Source organism: Crassostrea angulata, chromosome 6 (genome assembly GCF_025612915.1).
Source record: "Crassostrea angulata isolate pt1a10 chromosome 6, ASM2561291v2, whole genome shotgun sequence".
Classification (NCBI taxonomy): Eukaryota; Metazoa; Mollusca; class Bivalvia; order Ostreida; family Ostreidae; genus Magallana; species Magallana angulata.
Window position 1 is genome coordinate 34,370,408 of NC_069116.1, and position 21,320 is coordinate 34,391,727.

At 32.7% G+C, this 21,320-nt stretch overlaps 3 protein-coding genes across 4 annotated transcripts; 2 read left to right on the forward strand and 1 right to left on the reverse strand.

The window, feature by feature from the left end:
* Positions 1-4,195, forward strand: LOC128188127 (ADP-ribosylation factor-like protein 2-binding protein). Of its 2 annotated transcripts, none has more exons than XM_052858981.1 (7): positions 1-59; positions 1,012-1,066; positions 1,180-1,241; positions 1,417-1,523; positions 1,965-2,050; positions 2,170-2,266; positions 2,837-4,195. In XM_052858981.1, exons 1-7 carry the CDS (start codon positions 23-25, stop codon positions 2,999-3,001), a joined length of 609 nt encoding a protein of 202 aa, XP_052714941.1. In that variant the 5' UTR covers positions 1-22; the 3' UTR covers positions 3,002-4,195. The 2 variants fall into 2 exon arrangements, with proteins under 2 accessions (XP_052714941.1, XP_052714942.1); XM_052858982.1 differs by lacking the exon at positions 1-59 and adding an exon at positions 395-553.
* Positions 4,196-4,333: 138 nt separating this feature from the next.
* On the reverse strand, positions 4,334-8,908 carry LOC128188128 (gamma-glutamylcyclotransferase-like). The gene is made up of 4 exons (XM_052858983.1): positions 8,831-8,908; positions 7,640-7,753; positions 5,758-5,903; positions 4,334-4,651 (listed from the first exon to the last, which is right to left on the reverse strand). Exons 2-4 carry the CDS (start codon positions 7,745-7,747, stop codon positions 4,375-4,377), a joined length of 531 nt encoding a protein of 176 aa, XP_052714943.1. The 5' UTR covers positions 7,748-7,753; positions 8,831-8,908; the 3' UTR covers positions 4,334-4,374.
* On the forward strand, positions 8,262-20,478 carry LOC128188129 (beta-1-syntrophin-like). Its single transcript, XM_052858984.1, has 13 exons — positions 8,262-8,742; positions 10,176-10,558; positions 10,829-10,971; positions 11,823-12,019; positions 12,445-12,653; positions 13,135-13,167; positions 16,318-16,400; positions 18,084-18,222; positions 18,598-18,761; positions 18,916-19,005; positions 19,152-19,264; positions 19,501-19,569; positions 20,009-20,478. Exons 1-13 carry the CDS (start codon positions 8,289-8,291, stop codon positions 20,140-20,142), a joined length of 2,211 nt encoding a protein of 736 aa, XP_052714944.1. The 5' UTR covers positions 8,262-8,288; the 3' UTR covers positions 20,143-20,478.
* The last annotated feature ends 842 nt before the right edge of the window (positions 20,479-21,320 follow it).

Here is a 21,320-nt window from a genome sequence, read left to right on the forward strand (position 1 = left end):
TCGTATCCGGTGGAATGCCAGCATGGCGTCCAACTCCAATACAGAAGAAGGGAAACCGGGTATGTGTTATGTTTATTTACAGTAAAAATTTAGTTTTAGTTTCACTTGTAAGAAAATGTCCTTAATATATATGATATTCATTTATTTGATAATCCACGGGTGATATAAAAACGCAGATTATATTTAATGATTGAAGAAATAATTAAATATTCTTTGTTTTCGTAAATTTACTAAATTATTTGTTCTTTTCATTTAAAATCCTATTGATGTTATGTAATGTTGTGTAATTAAATTTTAAAAAAATAACGGCATGTTGTGAATTTGACACCAATCTCTACTTATCACGGTTGGGGTTGTAAACACAGCGAGCGCGCGTGAAACACCACCAGGTAAAGGAAAATAATTATAGCATGAACTTGTTCGAACACGAGATCGATCAGAGTTTTAAAAACAAGTTCAGTCGCGAAGGTCAACATTAGGTAGAATTGGTCAAACAGGTTGTCTAGTTTACTTGGATTAATACTTTCAATCATTAAAATGAGTGTCTGTGTTTGTAAGTATATTCAAGTATTTTTATTGAATGTGAAAATATAAATAGTAAATTTTGTCTTTCTGTAAAATATGATAGATATATTCTGTCAATCTGTGTATCAAAGATGAACCCAGAGAGCAAGCTACAATGTAAGAATCTGTGTGTTAAAAAGGTTTAAGCTGTCATGTTCATTCCAATTTAGTTTCAATTGAATTAGGTTATCTGATTTATGTTAGAAGATTATGTCAAGATTTTGTTTTATAAACATTATCTATAGATATTTTTTTGTATTTTTAAATGGAGGGAACTCTTGGGGTGGTTGCATGAGACTTCTGTATTATGTGCTATTCTTAAGATAATAAAATAGGTTTGTTTTGGAAATTGACTGGGAAGGTCAGTTTGCTTTCTGTCCACTTTCATCAGGTATTTAAAAAATTATATACTTACTACTATTTTTGTAAAATTTACTATCATTTTAGATGGAATAGAACCTATGGAGTTTGCCTTCCCAGAAGAAGACTTAGCCATTTCAAGGTATAATGTCATGACATGTAAAACAACCATATCATTAATGTTTGAACAAAAAAAGATATGTTTTATCCAAAATAAACGCTTTTACTATTGTATATAATTTTTTCTTTCCATAGTTCAAATGCCATAGATACAAAATTTGATGAGGCTGTAGGCCATATAGAAGACATTATAATGGGTAGGTATCTTCCATTAACTGTCAATAACTGATGTATTGAATAATTGGATTTTGGAAATGTTCAATGCAGTAAGGTTAAAGGTTAAATTTCTTGTTTTCTTTACCTTACTTTTAACTTAATAAAATGATTTAATTAATTGAGAAAAAAATAAGTTTTGTCATTTTTTCTTTGTAGAGGATGAATTCCAGACTTTACAGAATGATTTTATGGAAAAATATTACCTTGAATTTGAGGACACTGAAGAAAACAAATTCTGTTACACAGATATACACAGGGAATATGTAAGTTTTCCTTGCTACATTTGTATACTGGTATTCAGAACATCTCCTATTTTTCTTTTTTAAAACTCAGTCAAAAGATTAACGCAGCAATAGCAAATGTCATTAAAAAAATTTGATGCTTCCAATTTTTAATGGTGTAGTTTTCTATAGAAAAAGGTCACATTTTAGTTTTTGATATTGTGATATAGCAGAAAAATAATAAATTTGTCACTAAAATAACATATTCTTAATGCTGATTTTACAGTACTATTATTTATTAGACAATTTTCTGACTACAGTTGAATATTAATCTCACTTCAGGCATGTTTCAATTCAATGTGTGAAATGAAATTTCTATGTAGAAAAATTTTAGATGATAATGAAATACATGTACTTGTCATAAAGTCTGTACTAATTTAGGTTAATATTGTTTGTCTAATTATGTCTGTTTTTAATCAACAGATAGAACTTATAGAAAAATACCTTGAAGAAGAATTATCCAAGAGGATAGAAAATTTTTCCATGGGGGAGTTTACCAAAACAATCATGTATGTTTTATATTAAGTTGGCATCTACTTTTATATTTCCATCGCATATCCTATACCACTAAGATCCCGATGTTAAAGACAGAGCATTTGAAATTTCACTGAAACAATTGATTTTTTAGGGAACGCAAAAATGAACTTGAAGGTGAAATCTTCGAGATGCTTCTGACCTTCAGCGACTTTATGTCTTTCAAAGAAATGTTCCTGGATTACAGAGCTGTAAGTCTTGTATTACCTCATATCAGATATATTAAATAATATTTAATAAATATATAAACAGTATATAAACAGCGAGGTTTAAAAAAAAAACAGTATGACATACAAAAAAGCACCGTTTGGCAGTGTTTAATCTTTCTAAATTTAGGAAAAATTCTAAATTATTTTGCAGAATTGATAATGTGTTTGACGGGCTTATAATAATTTTGATGTGAAGAGGTGAATTACCGTACTCATCTGAAGATTATTTCCAGTAGATAATTTTGCCTATTATGAATTTTGAAGCAGACACGTAGCATCAAAAGAAGCTTATTTTTCCCACAGCAAACATTTTTCTTAAATTTATATAGAAAATTGAATTTAGGAGGAGTTGGCCAAGTTACTTTGGACCCCCCCCCTCCCAACTTTTAAAAATGATGCTATGTGCCTATGAAGTGGCTTAATCTGCTCATTTTTCTGGTACAAATTGTCTCCTGCCTTCCCTTATTGAATGTGCTCTGTAGATTGATGTTTACTTACATAACGTAGTACATAGTGTTATAAACAATTGAAAATATTCCTTTGATTTTACAGGAGAAAGAGGGGCGCAATGTTGATTTGAGTATGGGAATCACTGTTACTTCCATGCACGGTGGTCCCGATTTTGAGGATGATGATGACCACGATATGAACGATCATGACATGCACTTTGGTGGAGGATTGTCGTTAACTGGACATTCATTTGGACAACAACACTGATACCTAGAAGCCTTTAGTCCTTTTATTTCAAATCTTTTTTTAGTGAAGTTGCTTTATGTACAAATGTAATATAATGTCAAGTATCTTCAGTTTACCGTCCAAGTACACATTTTTACCTCTACCTCCGTCCCAAATTTTGAATCTTGTACTTTTTAACTCTCTTGCCTTTTTTTTTTTACTACTGGCTTGATAATGAAGTTTTCCTCCAAATGTAATGGACATTTTAACATGAATTTGCATTTGACTTTGCATGTACATATGGTAATGCAGAATGTACTCGGTACATGTACATTTCAGTCAGGTGTTTAGTATGCATAGTATGGTGGAACTGCAGAATATAATCTAAGCACTACATGATTCTGTACACATAGTCAGGTTAATTCAAAATAACATATTTGATTGTGTTCTGAGTATAAATATCATGTTTTTGTATACAAGTTAGTACAATGGTATAGGCACATATGCAACACTAGTAAATGTATCAAGTCAATTCATTATTCATGATTTACCATTACTTTTATTTCTCTATTTATTATAAGTCCATCCACAGGTTTTTGAAGACATTGAAAATGTGTTTAGAAGGAATGTCCTGTGTTATTTCGTGGGCGTAATTGTAATTTACATATATGTAACATTCCTATTGAGGCTATTGTAAAATGTACATGCTGTAAGTGTATTACTGTTTGAAGGATGTGATGTTTCAATGGACTGATTTAAAGTGCTCTGTATCAATTGTTTTTTTTTATATGAAAGTAAAGAAATAAGAATTGAGGTTCTTTCCCCAAAAATACCAAGTTTGCTTCATGATCTGCTATATTAATTTTTTTATGTCAGGCTCAAGTATTTTTACTACAAAGTACATTTCGTAATGATCACAACTTTAATGTTATTCCATAACACGGTAGTAGCTATATATAACACATAATATAAAAGTTTGTTGTCTCTTTCTGTTTAATTTATCAATATTGCTGCTTGTGAAAGAGGATGAGAGAATATATAATGGTTGTCATTTTATGTTATGTTGTGTGAGATGACTTTATATGAGAGGGTGCATTGAATAATATGAGTGGTTTGAAAATGAGTTGGTGAAAATTATTATTTGTCTTGTGTGGTCACTGTTTATCTCTTTTAAGCAAAAAAGATTATTATTTATTGGAACAGTTTTGATATTAAAAACAAAAAATCACAAATGAATGATCTTTCCATCTTCTATTTCATTTTATTTACAACCTGTTCATATAAAAAAGAAATTCTTATACATGTACAATGTTGTATTCATACAACCAAGAGTTAAATTAATTAGATAGTAATCATCCACAAATAAAAATCGTATGTTCTGCTTTTGATTATAAAATAATACATCGCATGTAGTATTAGGAACCAGAGTTGAGAGTGTCCATGACTGAATTATACACGGGGATCTCCCCAGAATACCCGTTGTCTTCCACATTCTGTAGATATTCTATGTAGGTTGGGGGTACGCTGTTCTGTTGGGCACCCTTCACTAGCACGTCCTTGTAGTGGGGGGAGGGGCGGTTGTCATACCTGTCCGTGATGTGCGCCTCCTGCATCATGTAAGTGCGACAATTGTGGTTTTGGTTATCAGGTGTGATGACATCCACAAAAATGGGATCATAAACGCCTTCTTGTCTGTAAATATGATACACAGAAATGTGCTTTGTAAACTCTTCATTAAAGGGGCATGGTCACAATTTTGGTCAAATTCTATTTTTCTGTTTTTAACCGGGTTTTCCAACGGAAAAATCCGGTTATTAAAATGGCGGGCGGGCTGCTGCCAAAGGGGTACCTCATTGTACGGATAACTCCTACAGTTTTCAAGATAGCAAGTTGTTCTTCTGCAGATCAATTGTACATATATCAGAGGTGTGCATATTGCTAGGATTTTGATTTCTTATAATTTTTTTTTACAAATGCCAGCTTTTGAGCTAAGTCAATTTTTTGCAAAATATTGTATATAGGGTACTCCATTTTACTGGATACGGTACAATGTAGGTAGTGTTTATCAATTCAGGGTTGACATGGATTATGGATACAGTTCACATAAGAGAAAAACCGGTTTGCTGTCACATTGACAGCTTTTCTGACACTTGTCATTATTAACAATGTTTTTGAAGTGCATTTCTAATGATCAAGTGACATTTGAGAGTCAGTCGTAGAGTTATTAGCAAGATACAGGGCTCACAATTCTTTGTCATGTAAACAAGGCTCGTGCCCTCTCTTTGTTTACGTAGGTTCAATATAACAGTAAAAAATCTTTTTCGAGCTGACTTGTCTATCTTCTTATTCATTTTAAGCATAAGAAAACAGTTCCTAATGTTAAACACGTTCATTTCAGGTTAAAACTGGAATTTTCACTTCAATATTCAAAATGTAAACAAAAGCTTTAGCAAAGAATTGTAAGCTCTGCATCGTCGGAACCCACGGGTTTTCTGTCCAACCCGTGGGTTCTGACGATGTAAGCTCTGTTACTCGCTTATAACTTAAGGAATGACACTCAAATTTTAGTTGCCTATTAAAAATGCCTCACTGAAGCATTAAAATCGAAAAAAAATTGACCACAATCGTGACCATGTCCCTTTAAGAGTCATGTCAGAATGCCATTGACTTTATGTAGAAAAGCATGTTCAAGGGAGGGCTCTAAACTACATACAAACAAAACAAAAAACGTTCCTTGATTTGCAAAATTTTATTAGTCCCAGCCAATCAGATTGTGAAAGAGAACGATGTATATATACCTATCAAGGCTTTCTTTATCTGTCTCATTCAGCTTCCATACTACTCCCCAGACCACTCCTCCAGAGTGGGGTTCTATGGTAGCGGCGCCACCCCTCCAGCGAGATCTGCTGGGGTCAGACGGCGATTTGAAATTTAGTCTGTAGTTCTGTTCCATTGGGAAGAAAAAAATATAAATAGGAGCAAAGAAAGTATATCAATTATCCAGTAAAATTTTTCTTGGACTTTTTGATCACGTGTGTCGGATTTAACATAATAACGTGCTTGTACCACTATGCATTTAATGACTGAAAGAAAATGTTTCAAGCAACAAAACATAACACGCGCTCCCCCATTTTTTGACAATGCTACACATAATGAATGGCAATGTAAAAAATCATCAGCTAAAATGCAAATCTATTCCTTTTGTCTAGCAACTAAAAATCTTCAGAGTTCAAAAGGGCCTTAATTCCCGAAAATATAATGGAATCGAAATTTCCTGGTAATATGTACATCTACACATTGTGTTCTAAATATCTACACAGTTTTAAAAAATTTCGTGCATCTGTTCAGTAGGACTTGCGTGATTCTGAACATGCAGTGCATACCATGCAGGCCAGTTCAATTGCACAGAATGCTTAACCACTATAGTTCTAAGCGAAATTTTGGTTGATTCATTTATACGCAAGTTTGAAAACAATTAGTACCATTAAAGGGGCATGGTCACGATTTTGGTCAAATTTTATTTTTCTGTTTTTATTATTTACAATGCTTTATGAATGCATTTTTAATGATCAAATGAAATTTGGGTGCCCGTCGATTAGTTTTAAGCAAGATACAGGGCTCACTATTCTTCGTTATGTAAACAAGGCTCGTGCCCTGTTTTTGTTTACATATGTTCAATATACCAATAAAAATCTTTTTCAAGATGATTTGTCTGTATTCTTATTCATTTTAAGCATAAATAAACAGTTCCTAACGATTAACACAATCATTTTAGGTGTAAAACTGGAATTTTCACTTCAACGTTCAAAATGTAAACAAAAGCTTTGTTTACATAGCGAGGAATTGTAAGCCCTGTAGCTCGCTTATAACTCAACAAATGACACTCAAATTTTGGTTGCCCATTAAAAAATGCCTTACTGAAGCATTATAAACATTAAAATCGAAAAAATAATTATTGACCAAAATCGTGACCATGCCCCTTTAAATACCTCATGCAATTTACTACTACTATTCTTCTCAAAAATAAATTACTTTATATGATATGATTATATAAACCATGTAAATATGTCCAACACATTCAATTATGTAGATCAAACATCATCTTCGCTAGCTAAGTGTACGATTCGTTTTTCTCGGACACTTGGCTAGTGAAGATGATCAAACCTCGGGTGAGCATTTTGGCCTATGGGCTTGTTTTGTATTCATCCAAAGCGCTAAAATTTCAAAAAACCTTAATTATATTACAGAGATGCAAGTTGTAGTCTAATTTTTGTGTCGGTGGAACAAGAATTTATAAGACCTTGGCTAGCTCAGACCAGCGGTAGAGTGCTTTGGTGGCTATACAACCATAAAAATCGATATTTAAAATATATGCAAAGCCCCCCCCCCCCTTTTTTTTTTTGCAAAGTTAGACATAACCATTAGACACATAGCATCAGGGAGCGCCCCCCCCCCCCACTTTTTTCTTGCAGCAAGGATAGGTATACCCCCCCCACGGATTAGGATTTTCATAATTTTTAGCTTTTGGAATTATGGAATTAATTTTTTTTGGCTTGTTAAGATTTCTGATGATAAATCTAGCCCCCCCCCCCCCCCCACTTTCAATTTGCTTCCGACTCCACTGCTATGTATGTAGTATTATCAACAGCTTCAGTGAAAGTATTCATTAATGAGCTTTACCTGCAGTTTTCCAATGGCTTGGAATTGAGCAGAAGGGTTTTGCAAAGTCAGTCTTTGGCGTAAAAGGTTGCTTCCATAAGCAAAGTACATAAAGTATCTACCCTCCATATCTGTCTGACAATGTAAATTTAAAAAAAAAGATAAGTATAAAACGTGATAATACATAAGATTACTATTTGTTTTTGCAACATTACGTTTCCGTTATATGTACTTTCGTAGCCAACATGAACAACCAAAGAAAGTATTAGTATCAAATGACACAAAAATGTTTACAAATAAAGAGAGTTTGTCTATTGTCATATATAGTTTATGAACCGTTAACGCTTCATTAGATTAACTATAGTTTTCATCCGTAAAACAATATTCAACGGTTATAAACTATAGTTTACGAATGCTAATCTAAGATCGCTTGCAATAAATAAAATAGATTTTGCTGATAAATATATTATCACTTTTATGAGAAACAAGATTGAAAAAAATAATCAATATTTTAAAACTTAATTCTTTGTTAAGGGACATAGTTTACATATATAGTAAATCAATATTTAAGGCGAAAATGTAATAGTGTCCATATTATTTTTAGAACATTCTAAAGTTCCCGCGCAACTGTCTTGATGTCATGTGATACTTTCATCAGTCACGTGATACGATGGTTGTCAAAATGGCGACATTTTCGCCTAGGTCGGGATCTTTTGAAGTATATATACGCCAACAATGGTGTAAGGTGTTTGTAACTTTGAATGAGGATAATGTAACCTTAGCACTTGATGAAAGTTTGAATAATTCACTCCCCCTTAATATCAGCACGGAAAGCACGACCTCTAAACAAGACCAGCTACCCGAATCCATTGCTGGACAAAAACGACTTGTGAGAGTGATAAAAGAAGAGCAAAATGGACTGGGAATCAGCATTAAAGGGGGGAAAGAAAACAAAATGCCAATACTCATTAGTAAAATATTTAAAGGAATGGCTGCTGATAAAACAGAGAAGTTGTATGTCGGCGATGCCATTTTATCTGTTAATGGAGAAGATCTAAGAGAAGCAACTCATGACGAGGCGGTTAGAGCCCTTAAAAAGGCCAAGAAAATCGTAGAACTAGAGGGTAGGTTTAGCTGACTAGAGTTATCAATAAATCTATACAGTTCTATATAAATGCATGCATATATTATGTGAATGTTTTGAAAACATACCTCTTACGTTCACATGCTAGGCACGGAGGCCGTTATGTCTGGTGTGGATCAAACAATTTTAAGGTGAAAATATAGGACATGTAAATGAATGGTAGCTGCAGCACTGTAGCTCTACTGGAAATTTGGCTTGGCAGACTTTAGAACTACATACAGTTCCAGCCATACAAAAACAATGTTTATTTATTGGGCACAAAAAGTTGTGCAGGGTTTTGGACTTATTAAATTGATTTAGAGAAATTTCATACCAATATATGAGAGATTTTACTTCTGATTACCACTTTACTTGCCTCAAACATTTTCTTAAACAACTGACCCTAGTAAGTGAAGTAATTTTTGTTAAAGAACTATATATGGTTTGAGCCTAAAATGGCCCCCTAAAATGAACATTGTCATTTTACTGTAATTCTTTGTTTTATTTGTACAAATATACATTTGAAGTTTTTTCATAATTTTCATTTTGATTTAAGTGCCCACAATTTAAAAACATGACATCATATAGTTTACCTTTTCCCGCCATTTTCTCATTTTTAGCATAAAACGGCTTGTTTTGAGGCAGTTTTTCTTTAAGGAAACATTGAGCGACTACTTGAACAAACAAAATATTTTCACCAAAGATGTATCTTTCCAATACTTATAAGTGACAAAAAGTTTGTTCTTGTTCAAAGAGTCGCTCTATATTTCCCATTCGAAAAAAGATAAGAAAAATGTCAATTTTTGGTTAATTTTGATTGAATTATGAAAATAGCGTCACTTCTGACGTCATATACTGCCAGTGAGGGCATATAAATCAAATAAATGGGTGAAAAACATATTTCATGTACCGTAAACTCTTTTATTAAATAACACAAGAAGTTATGTACCTGAATCATTTTAAAAATAGCGAATTTTAGGGGCCAAATTTGACTAATATCATATATTAATAGTTCTTTACATCTGGATCAAAAGTCACCATTTTTACCACATCCAGTTACGTAAATTGTTTCAGGAATTTATTGTATTAAAATTTTCACAGAATGAATTCCTAAATTAGGATAATAAGTTGGAAACCCAGCGCAACCTTTTGTGCCCAATAAATATAAAGTTTTTAACTTTTTTTTGTATGGATGGAACTGTAGCTCTATGTTCTATATTAATCCATTAAATTTGCCGTAGAGCTACATGTCTTAAGCTTAATGAGTGGTAGCTTAAGAATATATATTTTTGACATGGCCTTTGGGGGAAGTTTTAAAAGTTCATATTAATTAATCAGGCATTCAGATATTATGATTAAAATCATAATCCAAGAAACAGCATACAAAATAGGTACGTTTTTGTTTTATAAAGATTTACTTTAATTACCTTTCAGTGAAATACATCACAGATTTTAGTCCCTGTTTCCGCAAGATATCAGCATTAAATGAGTTAGGATGGGGAAGCCAGGAGGCCCAAAGGGACGCCGCCAGGGCAAACTGGACAGAGACCAAGACAATACCACTCAAACTGTGCTACCTGTGTAGGAATCTCAGCATGTCAGATCCGGAGAAACGGACCGTAGAGTTACACTCGCCTGACGGAAAATCCACCTGCATCATACGTTTTCCGGATGCAGCTGTAGCTAGTGATTGGTTCAATGCCATCCATTCTAATGTTACATTACTGCTGAGTCAGTGTATTGCAGAAGCTAATCAGGTCATGACCTCAGCTCCAAACTCAAGAGAAATTAAACACATTGGCTGGCTCTCGGAGCAGGTATAGCTAAGCGTTATTGATTATCAACTTTTGATAAACTGAATTTTGTTTTTCATACCCAGTAATGATTTGGTTCAAGTCCTCTAGTAGTTGTTTCAAAAGTAAGGTTTGTTGTTTAATAGTGAAATTAGATAAGTACCTACCATGAATATCATATATACATGTACCATATACTGGCCATTATTAATTAATTAACATTAATTTTAATATTTTAACTTATTTGTAATCAAAACACACTGATTACGAACTGACATTCCCTGATTCTTGTAGTTGATGAATGAACAAGGAAGCCTGACCTGGAAGCCAGTATTCATTGCCCTGACAGACAAGGATGTACTCCTGTATGACACAGCCCCCTGGAGTAAGGAGGAATGGGCCACTCCATTCCAAAGCCACCCTCTTCTTGCCACAAGGTACAGTATACATTGTACATAGTCATACACTGTACAGTACACAACATCCATGATGGGGATAGTAAAACACAATTACAGCCAAGTGCCAGGGATAATAAAATTTTGATTTCTTAATATGAACATATAATTTTTTTTAGCCGGGCTCTGCTGAAAGCAGAGTCCTGGCTATAATGCAGGCAAATCGCCAATGTTTCTATAAATAGCACAACTTCAAAAGTAAACAAAAAACCAAACAGCGTCAAGGTAAAGTTTCCGCTATACCAAATAGTTACACAAAGCGCCACGTTTTGTCAAAAGTGTTGGCATTTTGTTTCTTTTTTTTTTAAATTTCGAATGAATTGTCTATCTTTTTTAGTTTTCTTATTAATAACCTGTTTTTAAAACATTACTATGCATTTTGGACACATACAATGCGCATGAATTTCCATGAACTACTTGGCTGCGCGATGAAGAAATGGGGATTGAATATATAATGCTTGTTGCAAAATTCAAGGCAGCAACTGTTGAACTTTTTAACTTCTACTCACTACTAGACAGACATATTTTTCGTTTTTAGCCGCTTACAAAATTTGGTCGCTCTCTGATGCTTTGCCGACATTAAAAGCATGAGAGAGAGAGAGAGATTTTCAGTCTTTACTACGCAATATGCATAAAGACACACCAAAAGAGCCCGGCTTTCAGTACTTTGATTTTATCTGACATAGTAAGTTTATTATACATTTAAGTTGATAAGATATCAGGGACTGTATACATTTAGCTGAGCTGTCTGTTAACAAAAACTCATGTTTATTTGACAAAAATTTTTCCTATATGTAATAGAAATAATTTTTTTTAATTCCTTTCTCCATTAGATTAGTTCACTCTGGTAGACTCAGTAATCCAGTGTCCGGCTCTGATGTTTTGACCTTTGGTACGAGATGTGGCACTCGTAATGGGGTTGAGACCCATATCTTCAGAGTGGAGACACAGAGGGATCTAGCCTACTGGTCCAGAGCCCTCGTGCAGGGCTCACATGGGGTCGCAGCCATTATCAAAGAGGTCACCTGTCGTAAGTGTTGCACGATTTTATCATGTTTTGACATTGTTACATTGTTAAAGTTTTATTTTCTTGATGACACTTCCAGACATACCAAAATGATTTAGAAAACTAAAAAAAAATCAGCTAGGTTAGAGTCAATAGATTAGAGGTTTGATTGATGATTTATCTGCACTTCATTTCTTTGAATGTTTACAGAGGTGTTTTAGATCTTATCTCTTCTTATTTCTTCCCACACATTAAATTTTCACCTAATAAAAAATGTTATAATTTGGAACCAACATGTTCTACTCTCCTTTAGTTACAAAAACTTTTAATTAGGTGTGTTGCTCCCTCAGAAAAGAATTGGAAGTCTTGTTCTCATTTTGTATTCCAAAGGTTAAGGTAATTCCAAAAACCTATATGCTCTCATATGTTTGAATATGTTTGTCTTCCAGCGGTGAAGTGGCAGGGAGGTGATGCTAGGCTGACCATACACTATGACTCTGGGTTCACTCTCCACACCGTGGTCCCCAGTGAGGGGCCGGAGCCCTCCACCTCCACCCCCACCACAGTGGCCTGGTCCTATCCCTACGAAAAGTTACGCATGACTGGAGATGATGGACACAGGCTTCTGTGGCTGGAATTTTCTGATGGATCAGAACAGGTTTACTTCGATGAATATTTTTTTTTTTTAAATTTGATTACGTACTGCTCACTGCTTAAGGTTTTATTTTCTTTTACATGGAATAAACTCCTACGAGGGTAACATTTTCATGTGTGATATTTCATTTCATAATGTGAATTATTATTATTATGTAAGAAAACAAATGAAAAATCTGCCAATCAAAGCAATGTCTTCTTGGTTTTAAAAAGAATATATTGAGAGAAATGGCATATTCAAAGCTTTATATAGAAGATCACGTTCAGATATGAAGCTTTTGAATAAATAAAAATAATCTGAATCAATTCAATTTAATGAATGTTTGCTGACAAAGAAATGCTTCTGTCTCTACACCAGTATATTTTATGGTTACGGTAATTGTATGGTGGAAAAATGAAACAGAAATTTAATGTATATGACTTTGAATTTTTACCTGTCAGATACCTGTCCGGTGTATAACAAAACTATTTCTTTTTATTTTCAGGAGTTAGATCTTGGTACTTGTCCAAAGCCTATAGTATTTGTACTGCACACATTTCTGTCTGCAAAAGTGAACCGATTAGGTCTGCTTGCCTGAAGAGACTTTGTACAGATATTTCAAAATTAGGTGCCAATCAGCTTGTCCCATGGAAACCAGTGACCTCATCTACTTATTAAATAATATAAACAATGTGAATTAGATGTGTTTTAAAATGAACTTTAAAATTTGGTCTCCTTCACATAGTTTAAGGTTGTTGTGAAAGCACTAGTGCTGTCAAAATCATGAATTTTTTTTAAATTCCTTTAGAGTGGCACTTCAAACAATGTTCTTTCCTGTAAATTTTATTTTTTGTGTACATGTATTTATCTTTTATTTAATTGATATATTTTATTTTACCTTTAAAGTAACAAATGATATTCTTTTTAATACAGATATTTTTTTTTTACCAATAGCAAATTATGCATCATATTTAATTACAAATTTATGATTTTCAATTTAATATGAAAAACAAATAAATTGTTAAAACATAAATATAGAAACAATATCCTTGTAATTTAAGATGAAGGGTAAATTTGATTCAGACAAGAAAAAAAAAGGTAATTCAATTTGTGCCATTATAATGCATGTAAATTAATTTATACAGCTAATTACATGTTTTTTTCTTCAAATAATTGAGATATACTGTTTTTTTTGTGTTGTATGTACTACAATGTACAATATTGATACATTTATGTACTTGTTATTTGTTTCCAATGAGTACAGATTTTTTTTGAGGTTGTGTTGCAGTAGCTCTTTCAATTTTATTTGTGTTCAATTTGTTTTCAAAAGATATTATTTTATAACACATTTTCTCAAGATTTATTATTGATGTATCAAGAGCTTAATATATAATTTTACATTACATTTAACGTATGCAGTAACAAAAGAAAAATACTATTTAATGGATAGCACAATGTATTACTGGTATTCAGTATAGTGTGATATTCAAATTAATATCTAGAGAGTAGTTTGTTACACCTGTAAAACTTTCTTGAAGGGAAATTAGTTCATGATATTATGCTTGTATTTATAATGCAGGTTTCATGATGTGCATGTAGCAGAACAATTTTTTTTTGTGTTGTGTCAAAGGATGGATTTTTGTGGGGTTTACAAACGATTTGGCAATTCTGTTTTTAGCAATATCATGGCACACACTGCATGTTTTAATGGTTTTAAGTTATAATGGTGCTGTTTGGTAATCCTAACTGCAGAAAAATGTTAACGTGCCAAGCGGGTGGGGGGGGGGTGTTGTTGTTGTTACAGGATATGGAATATTTTAAATTGATTAATTCAATTATGATAGAATGATAATGGGGGTTTTTCTTCTATGCATTGAAATCTCAGCATTTATACTCTACAAGTATTTAATATGTGATGTATACAACTATAATCATGTGTTTAAGGACGTAATTGTGTGATATATATCCTTAGCTTTAAGTTAGACTTGCCAACCCTTAAACATAGAGGCCTCTAGAGAGGAGTTGTACTCTTAGAAGTTACAGTACAATGTGTTTCACGTAATATTTCTTCATTGAATTGCAATTGAAAGAGTGAATTGTAACCCGATGGCAATTTTGCCAATAAAAGCCAATGAACAATATTTATTTAATTTTTTGATAAATTTTCTTTTAGAAAATTATTATTCTGAAAACTAAATTTAATATGAATGTTCAGGGGAAATTGCATGTTAAGGGTCAGTGACCCTCAAATAATGCAGATACTGGTATAGATCTTATTTTTTATTAAAAGAGTCCAGTTCAAAGGTGACGTCTGTCAAATTTTAAAAGATATGGTGAATGGTTTACTGTAATTTTGAAATACATTTTTTACTTTCTAGGGGAAAATAAGCAAAATTTAATAATAGTGAACAGATAGGTGAAGAAGCTTTAAAGCCTCTAAGTATAATTAGACATATACATGAAAGTGACTTTTTACATTTTCTTACAGTACTTTTCACATAATATTGTACTGTAGATGCAAGTGAAAAAAACTAACCACTTCATAGTTTTACACAGTACAGTCTAGTAATCAAAGTTTAGATTAGTTTTATTCTTTTTTAATATTTCTAGCTTTTTATATTCATTTACAATACTCTGTACATCTCACTGAACTGTATTTATTAATGAACTTTTGATAGGACTGATGTGAATTACAAGCATACCATTCATTTTATGGGGGGGGGGGGGTAGGTAGGATTAAGGAAGAGCATCTTTTTTTCCTACTTAAGTAATTTAGATTAATTATTTGTAAATTATAACTATGAATAAAAAATGTTTAAGATTTTTCACAGTCTTGATTTCAACCATTTGTGAATTTAAATATTTCTTTTGTGTTTTTTGAAGAGTATGGGAATGTTTTCTGTGTTGCATTACCAGACTGATATGCCTTAGTGGTTGTATGATCAGCATTTGCAGGTTAAAGTTTGAAGCATTGTACTGTGCATGTTTTTTTTAATTATATAATGATAATATTATGTGTTTTGAGAGGCAGTTATAAGCAGTCTGTAGTGTGATAGAAGTTTTTATACATGTACATGTGTTAGGTATTTGTAATTGATGTTGTTGATTCCTTCAAATTGTTGTTGTTATTGTTTTGAGATGAATTTGCATTTAGTTTAATTATAGTTATTTTATAAATGTCAGTGTTGTATGACATAGAAAAAATCAATAATAAAAAAGAAATATTAATTTTCTTTGTATACAATTACTTTGTTGTTTTGATGTTTAGCTCACCAAGATGAAGTCTGAAAGTGAAGCTATATATACCCCATCAAAGCTTGGACTCGGTTAATTACAGTGCTTGGAGCAGGTCCTTTATCAAAGCTATACTTATGGACTTAACAGACTTGGATGCTGAATCTGAGCCATATATATCAGATGCTGAATGAGTTTAATGTTTTTAGAGCAGTTTAAAGTTTTTGGATCAGGGGCTCATAACATAAAGGATACTCTTAAGTCGAAGACAGTGCTTAATTAAGTAGGAATTGCAATGTTAGTACATTCTTAGACTTAAGTCCATAACTACATGTACATTAAGAATAGTGCTTAGCTAGGATAATTTATTCAAAACTTAAGCAGCAGGTAATGGTGACCTAAGTTCATCTAAAGTATTGATTACACACATTTACAAGTCATTTTTACTTTATAGCTCACCGAGAGGGTCAGGGTTTTAGAGCAGGTTCTATTATCTAAGTTTTTAATGGTCCTAACTTCACCAAACTTGCATGGATGGTAAATCAGGGCTTACATTTGGAGTTAAATGACTTGGAATTGCTGAATCTGGGCCATGAATTTCAGATGCTGGAGGAGGTTAATGTTTTTTGAGCAGGTTAAAGTTATTGAAGAAGGTATACCCTTTGATACCGGTATTCATGCATATATCTACATGTAAGTTACTACTTGATTGTACTATCTACAAAGACTTGCATGGGTGGTACTTCTTATGATACTTAACTTAATATGCACTTGATGGCATTCTGAATGTGTATGGGGCACCATTTTATTATTTTTTAGGTATTTGTCAGAAAAAAAAATTTTGATATCAAGAATTTGAATTTCTGATATCAGGAAATGATTTTTGATATCAAAGATTCGAATTCTTGATATCAGAAAATAAGATCCATTTTCTGATATCAAAAAATCATTGTAAGCTATGTGAACCAGAGACAATATATTAAATAACACTGTTATTTATGTCTCTGATGTGAACATTGCATCAATATAAAAAATTAGTTTACATTACATTATATAGCATGTTTATGCACTCAACATTTTATGTTATAACCAAATTATATGCATGCAGCATTTTTAAAAGACATAAATAATATTGATGCATGTAAATTATTTGCATACTAAATATTAAGCAGATATAAAAAAAAAAACACTTAAATTTTGGGGAAATAATTTATTTGTTACGTTTTTTTATCTATATTTTATCACTATTATTGTTTATTTATTTTAATTTTTTTCATCTAATTGTCAACATTAAGGTCAAGATCTAGTAAATGATTCCAGACTGTCTTTTTGGTGCTAGAACCATTATGACGTCATAATTGACTTGATGAATCTTTTCCCGTATTTTACGGCTTTCAAGGAATTATGTAGAAAATAAAACAATATATGTATATTTTATATATTGTCACAAGAAAAGTAATCCCGGTACCTATATTCAATTTGACATCGTTTTAAAGAGGAGGTAAAGAGCTTGTTTAATGCCGTTTTTGGAGAGATTGTAGGCATTCTAGATATATTTCATTTGTCAAAATTGGACAAAACTCTGAGATTTGTTACTTTTATCCATCATATTTCACAGAAAATGGTTGTTTAAAACATGATTTTTCATTGTGTTTACCCAAAATTTAAGCCCCGGTATACCCTATAAAACAAAGATATTATTATGAAGCATCATAAAAAGAATTTATATCTTGAATTTCATGAACCTGTAGGCATTTTTCATTTACTAGATCTTGACCTTAAAAGGAGCAAAACGAGAGAACTTTGATAATATAATATCGGGATCGAAGTTCACATAAGAGAAACAATTTTCGCGGGAACTAGAACTAGAGTTTTAGACTGACCAGAGAGTGAGACAAAATGAGCAACAAGTTGGTGAAAAGTATATCGCAGAAGTTAAAAATAACTTCTCCGACAGTCTTAAGGTAAGTTTTATTGCATGTTCGGTGTATCAATTTTTAACTAGCTGTGTTTATTAGTCCTCTCTAACAATTAACAAACCGCAAGGTGAACTACAAGTATTTCTTAAACAATTATCAATCCAGCAGGTGTTGAACATTGTTGAATTGACAAACGTTTTTCCATAAACAAAAGTAGATCATGTGTGTGTGTGTTTGTTTTCTGTTAATAGATAAATATATTTTACATGTGAGGTGTATTGTTAAATTGTTTTGTATACAGCAAAGCTGAAGAACTGACTCAGATGTTGGATGTTAAAGTAGGGAGTCAGGCTCTAACAGCACTTAACCTGACTGGATCTTGTCCCGTTGTCATGTGCTTAGAACTGGCAGCTAATACAACTGGGAAAACATTCAACAAGGTACTAGAATAAAGAAAAAGATGTGCAAAGACAGTTTATTTACTTAATACAATTTTTGTACATAATTGATCAAAACAATTCAGCTCAATCATAAGTATTAATCTATCACTTTAAGTTGGTTCCAGGTAACTATTGCAAGAGTACAAGCATAGCTCTAGGCCTCCCTGTCTGCCTGATGTTATGACTCTTTATTTCTATTCTTATCCCTTCACACTTTCACCTTTGCAACTTCACACTCTTGCATCTTATCCTAAATGCCAAAGGTGCAAAGGTCGAAGTGGCGCCATCAGAACACCATACAATCTGAAATCTCTACTGAAAATGCCAATTGGAAGGAAAAAACATCCATGATAGCTTTCTATTAATTTTATCCAGGAGGAAGGTTTTAAGTTATCTGGAGTAAACAAGAAAGTGTATGCCAATGGCTTGAAAGCCTTGGAGAGTATGTTGGACCTTTCAACAAACATTACCATCAAAGATCTGGCCATTCAGTTTGGCTGCACACCAGCTACTGAGCTGGCTATGAAAACACTCCAAAGGTATGATACAGTATAATGTCATTTTAAAGTTTCAACTAAAACACTCAAGAGATACAATTAAAGATCTTTGTAATATTGTTGTACATGTGTATTTATCATTGAAAAGTTGGTCTCTCTGTGTAATATACTTAATAAGAACCTACTGTTTTAAAAGCTATGAAGATGAATTCAAATCAAAGTCTGGCACAGTAATGGATTTTACATCCCCCATGTTTCAAGCCACTGCCCTTTGTGCAGCTTGCAGGTGAGGAAAAAAAAGAAGAAGAACGAATTCAATTGCATTTGAAATTTGAAATACATTTTAAGGCAAAGCTTTTTACAAGGTTGATTTTCAAATAGACATTGAAAGGCAATGCCTCTGTCAAAGTTATACCTGTATTATTATAACAGAAAACTCAAATTGAAAATTGACTGGAATAAACTTCGAGAATTATGCAGCATAAAGAGATCTACATATGACAAGCTTGTGGCAGAGATGGAAATTCACACGGTAAAATTACTGGGTAGGCAGTTGAATATGCTCATCCTTCCTATTTAGAATCTGTCCTTTTCTTTAAGTGCCCTTGGTTGCATTATAAGCCAACTGTTACCAGTAAATTTTATTTATTCAACCCAGACTGAGTAACTGAATAAGCTATGTGAACATTACATCAATGTATCTAGATAAGAATAAATCTTGTAAGTTTACATTACATTTTAATTAGGAAAGATAATGCAAGCTCATTTTTGTCTGCAACAGAAACAAAGACAGTTGAGAAACAGAAAAGAACCAGGGGTCTTCTTGATGAAGTTGAAAAACACCTCAAAGGTCAGTACCAAGGAAACAACCATATCTGAATGTTGTTAACATAATGCCATTTTAATACAAGAGATTTGACTTTTGGTTACTAACTAGTTTGCTCATTAAAACAAGCTGTCTGATTTTAACCTTCTCTTTTTTAATTCAAATTCAAGAGAAGCTCATTAATATTCATAGACTGACAAAATTGGAAAGTTTTTTCCCCCAAAGATCTGTTCTGATGTGTGCAGTTGATGCTGTTATAATTGAAGTATACATCCCTGAATGAAGTCAGACAAGTTTCATTGCGTTTAATGCTTTCATATCTACTAGCCAATGACAGGAAAGTTGACCATGAGTAGATCTTAAGTCCATGCCCTTGTTAAAACGACTCATTTATTTTTGGGAACATTTTATTGAATCTAGCATTTATAAATAGCATTTTCATTCTGATATTTTTCCATGTAAGATGAAGACATAGCTAAGAAACAAAAGAAGGAGAATACACAAGAACAAGGTGAAGTGGACGATTATGAGGTGTGGAAGAAAAAGATTCTAGCTGCAGCTGCTAAAGCAAAGGAACAGGAAATGAATTCTACGTAGTATACATTTACCTTATTGTATTGGAAATTGGAGAACTCATCTAGGTGTAAAACACTTTATATTGTTATTTGTGTTGTGAAGGACATGAAAGTATCAAATGTGTCTGAATAGAATAAATTACTCTTTGTATTGAATTTCAATCAGAAGCTAATCATACCGGTAATTACAATTATCAGTGCTAGAAGCACTAGATCACATTTGGCAGTGTATTTCCTGTCAGTGATAGGAATGATGTATAAATTATTATTATATACTTCAGAGAGTGCTTGTGTAATTGTACAATAAATATCTAATGTCTGTAATGATCATTCTTTGTGATAAAATGTGTACATGTAATTCATCAGCATTTTTAACCGGGTTTTCCAACAGAAAAATCCGGTTATTAAAATGGTGAAAATGGCGGGCGGGTGGGCGGGCGGCTGCCAAAAGGGTACCCTCATTGTACGGATAACTCCTCCTACAGTTCTCAAGATAGGAAGTTGTTCTTTTGCAGATCAATTGTACATATATCAGAGGTGTGCATATTGCTAGGATTTTGATTTCCGATAATTTATGAAAAAAATACTAGCTTTTGAACTTAGCCATTTTTTGGCAAAATGTTGCATATACATGTAGGGTACTCCATTTCACTGGATACGGGTTGACATGGATTATTGATACAGTTTACATAAAAGAAAACCCGGTTTGCTGTCACATTGACAGCTTTTCACTTGTTTTTATATACCGGTAACAGCATTTATATGCATTTTATATGGCCTGGGTTCTCTGATTGAAGTATCTGACACACACTTTTACGATAATTCAGCAAGTGGTTGGTAGACACATCACTTGATTGATTTGGACTAAATACAGTTTATCTATTTATAGTCAGTATCAATCCAACTAAAAAGAATTTAAACCTCACTCCTTTTCATAAGCTATATATTACATATAACAATATCTTGTATGGAGTCACCTCAGAGTGACCAATTCATAACTAATGAAATCAATGCTTCAAGCGTTTCACTGGTAGTCAAACAGGTGCCTCATTTTCACAAACCTAAATGCCAGAAGTGTCTAGTGTAGTAAACAAAGTCATGCCAAATTGCATGTCTCATTCTAAATTTTTATTCATCTTGTAAAGCTTGAATTTTACAAGTCTAAATTTAAATAAGATTGAGATAGTGTTAACTGGGTTG